At 37.3% G+C, this 3,564-nt stretch overlaps 1 protein-coding gene across 1 annotated transcript in view; it reads left to right on the top strand.

The window, feature by feature from the left end:
• The window catches only part of ERICH3 (glutamate rich 3), a 183,426-nt gene that overhangs the window by 11,570 nt on the left and 168,292 nt on the right, over window positions 1-3,564 (top strand). The window contains exon 4 of the mRNA XM_007949631.1: window positions 1,388-1,459. Coding sequence (XP_007947822.1) covers window positions 1,388-1,459 — 72 coding nt within the window. The remainder of the gene's footprint in view (window positions 1-1,387; window positions 1,460-3,564) is intronic.

Raw genomic sequence — 3,564 nt, 5'->3', positions numbered from 1 at the left:
AGCTATGTTTTAGGAAGACTAATCCAACATAAAGGAGCTTTGGTGATACAGTGCCTAAAACATTTGACTGGCAATCTGAAGGATGGCAGTTTAAACCCACCAGCGCTCCATGGAAGGAAGATGAGGCAATCTACTTTTTAGATGTTAAATTATTATTATTATTTTTGAATCAAGCTTGATACTTGGAAATTTCTTAGAAATAATCTGAAAATGGCTAATGAATTTGGTAAAGTTTGGTGATAAACAAGAGAACAGAGAAAGAAGGAGAGGAGTAAGGGAAGTGTTGAAAAGGGGATTGGTGGTACTTAGGTAGGGAATGATTGAGGCTACTGGGCCCCAAAGGTAGCAGAAGGGGATAAAGAACAAAGAAAAATCAAAGGGCCAATAAGTGAACAATATATAAAACACTCTCAAATATGTTGAATGATTTAAACTTGAATTGTAAACACATTATTTTTAGGTGAGGTTTATTTTTAAATTATAAAATTAATGTATTAGAGAACATGTGGAAAATAAAAAAAACATAGGAAGGAAAGTAATCATACATAATCCTTACAGAGATAGCTGCTGTTAACATATTCATATTTCCTCTAGCCTTTTTTTTTTCCTATTTCTGTTTATACATTATTAAAGGGATACTGTACATGAGAAAGAAATGGTTTAGTGGAAAACACCTGGAAGTTAGAGTCACATAATCAGGATTCAGATTTCCACTACTGACTGGGTATGTGACCTGAGACAAGTTCATGATCCTTCTGCCTCAATTTCCTCATTTGTAAAATGGGTCTGCTTGTGATTAAAGATGTTCAAGATGATACTCCTTCCTAGAAATAAATATTTATTTATTTCAGGCACAAATAAAAGCTTGATCATTTACATTGCATTTCTGTGCAATTTGGTATCCTGTTTTTAGTCTGCTTTACATGCATTTTGCAGTTATTTAAAACCAAATCTTTATGAGCCTTATTTTAATGATTCTATTCCATTCTATCATATGAATGTGCCAAATGCTTCACCATTCTCTCCAATGTTCATACTGCTTCTGATTTTTTTTCTGTGATAGAAAAAAAAAAATAACTTTTAGACATCATCTGCATAAAACATTTATTTTATTATTCAGATTCTCACCCTCAGTTTAGAAGTGAAATTTACTGGTTAGAGGGTATGAACACGTTTAACTGTCTAATATATGTTAAGAATTGGTTTTCCAAAGAGTTGTACCAATTTATATTCCCACCTGCATACTTAGGGAGGTGATTATTCTCCATCTCAATGACACAAGGGGTACATTTAGAGAATACAGTTAACAGTTGGGATAATCTTCCTCCAAAAAATTATTTGCTGTAATTGACATGATTCTCTCCTCTATTCTTTTCTGTATGCTTAGCGTTACCATCAGCTTGAAATAAAAAAGAAACTGGAGACCTTAGCTAGGAAGGAGCGAGTTCAGAGATTTAAGGTAAGGAGCTGCACAGCTCTCTTTTACTTTGTGATATTATTTTATCAATTTGGAAGCCAATGGTGCTCTCATTGAAATTCTGTGGCACTTTACTTTTGGATAACTCATCACTGAGGTCAAATTGTGGTTCTTTCAAGCTGATGTTAGCCATCATCATTACAGAATATCTTGACAAAATTGGAGCTGCTTGTGTGAATTAAATTTTAATAAGATACAAACTTTTAAAAGACAAACTTAAAAACTTTCTCAAATTTGAATTTTTGCATTTGTAGATTCTTGATTAATATGTGATAGAGTCCAAAGATTTTTTGTTTGTTTTTCTACAAGAAAGTACAAAGTAGATGGTGATATTATTGACAGGGTGGAAAACAGGGCATCTTAAAAATTACACAATGGAGCATTTTCATATGAATACAACTAAGGAGCTCTGGTAGCATAGTGCCTAAGGCACTTGACTGCTCACCAGAAGGCTGGCGGTTCAAACCCACCAGCCACTCCTCGGAAGGAAGGTTGGGCAATTCTACTTCCATAGTGACACTGCCTCAGAAACCCAAGGAGGGGTTGCTATGAGTCGGGGCCGACTCGATGGCAAATAACAACAACAACATTGAAAATATGTGGTGGGAAAAGTCCATCATAGCAAAAGAAAGCATAATAAGATTTAGACTTTTTTTTTTTTTTTCAAACTTTGTATTGTGCTTTGGGTGAAAGTTTACAGAACAAATTAGTTTTCCATTCAATAATTTATACACATTTTGATTCATCACATTGGTTGGAATTCCCTCAATTTAATAGCACTCTTCCTGCTTCTTCTCTGGATTCCCCATCTCCATTCTTCATTCTTTCTTGATACTTCCTGCCTTCTCCACTTTGTTTTGAGGCAAATGCTGCTCTTTTAAGTCTCACATGGTTGCTTGTACTGAGCCTGGTGTTACTATTCACTTTACACTTCTACCCATTGTTTAGCTAAAAGTTGATCCCCTGGGGTGGGATTTTTCGAGGCCTGAAGGGCTGTAGTCTTCAGGGTTCCACCAGTCTCTATAAGGCCAATAACTCTAGTCTTTTTTATGACCTTGAACTTTTTTCCACATTTCCATCCCCCACTCCCCCCACTTTTTCCAGGACCTTCTACTGTGATCCTGGTCAGAATGGTAGTGGTAGCTGGGTACCATCTAGCTCCAGGTCTTAGGGGAGTGGAGGCCGTGGCTCACATGGTCCATTAGTCCCTTACACCAATTATTTCCTTGAGTCTTTGATTTTCTTCATTCTTCTTTCCTCTAGATGAGGAGAGACCAGTAATTGCATTTTAGATGGCCACTCACAAGCTTTTAAGACCCCAGTTACCAAATAGAATGGGGAACATTGTGGATTGTTTTGCCAGTTGACCTAGATATCCCCTGAGACTGTGGTCCTAAATCTCCAAGCCTTGTGACTCATTCCCTTAAGGTGTCTAGCTATGAGGTTTTCATAACTTTGCCACCTGTATGCTCTGTTATATCCTTGGATATATTTGCAACACATACAAATACATATGTAGAAATATCCTCTGCGAAACCTATATACTCATGGATACACTCCCATTCAGCTTCCAACATCCATTTACCACGCATGACTACCTATGGATCTACTCATAGATATTGTTTATTATTACCATTATTGCAGAACTGTGTACTTAATAGTATTTACCCTTGTTGTCTTTTTTCTTGTGTACCTCCTGCCATCTTGCTATACCTTGATCATGTTGTACTGACCTCTCCCTTTCCTTCGTCCAAATTAATGTCTACGCTCTAATTGGGAGCTCTGGTGACATAGTGCCTAAGGCATTTGACTGCTAACCAGAAGCCTGGTGGTTCAAACCCACAAGCCACTCCTCGGAAGGAAGTGTGGGCAGTCTACTTCCGTAGTGATACCCCCTCAGAAACCCAAGGAGGGGTCACTATGAGTCGGGTCCAATTCCACGATAGTGCATCGCATTGCACTTTGGTCTTCTCTTCTTTTCTTGTCTTTTTAATGATCTCTTGCTTTCTTCATGGATAATGTTCTTGATATCTTCCCACAATTCATCTGGCTTTCGGTCACTGGTGTTCAATGCATCAAATCTATTC

The sequence above is a fragment of the Orycteropus afer genome, unplaced genomic scaffold (genome assembly GCF_000298275.1).
Source record: "Orycteropus afer afer isolate SDZICR_OR568_19922 unplaced genomic scaffold, OryAfe1.0 scaffold00248, whole genome shotgun sequence".
Taxonomy (NCBI): domain Eukaryota; kingdom Metazoa; phylum Chordata; class Mammalia; order Tubulidentata; family Orycteropodidae; genus Orycteropus; species Orycteropus afer.
This window is presented reverse-complemented; position numbering and strand designations above follow the sequence as displayed.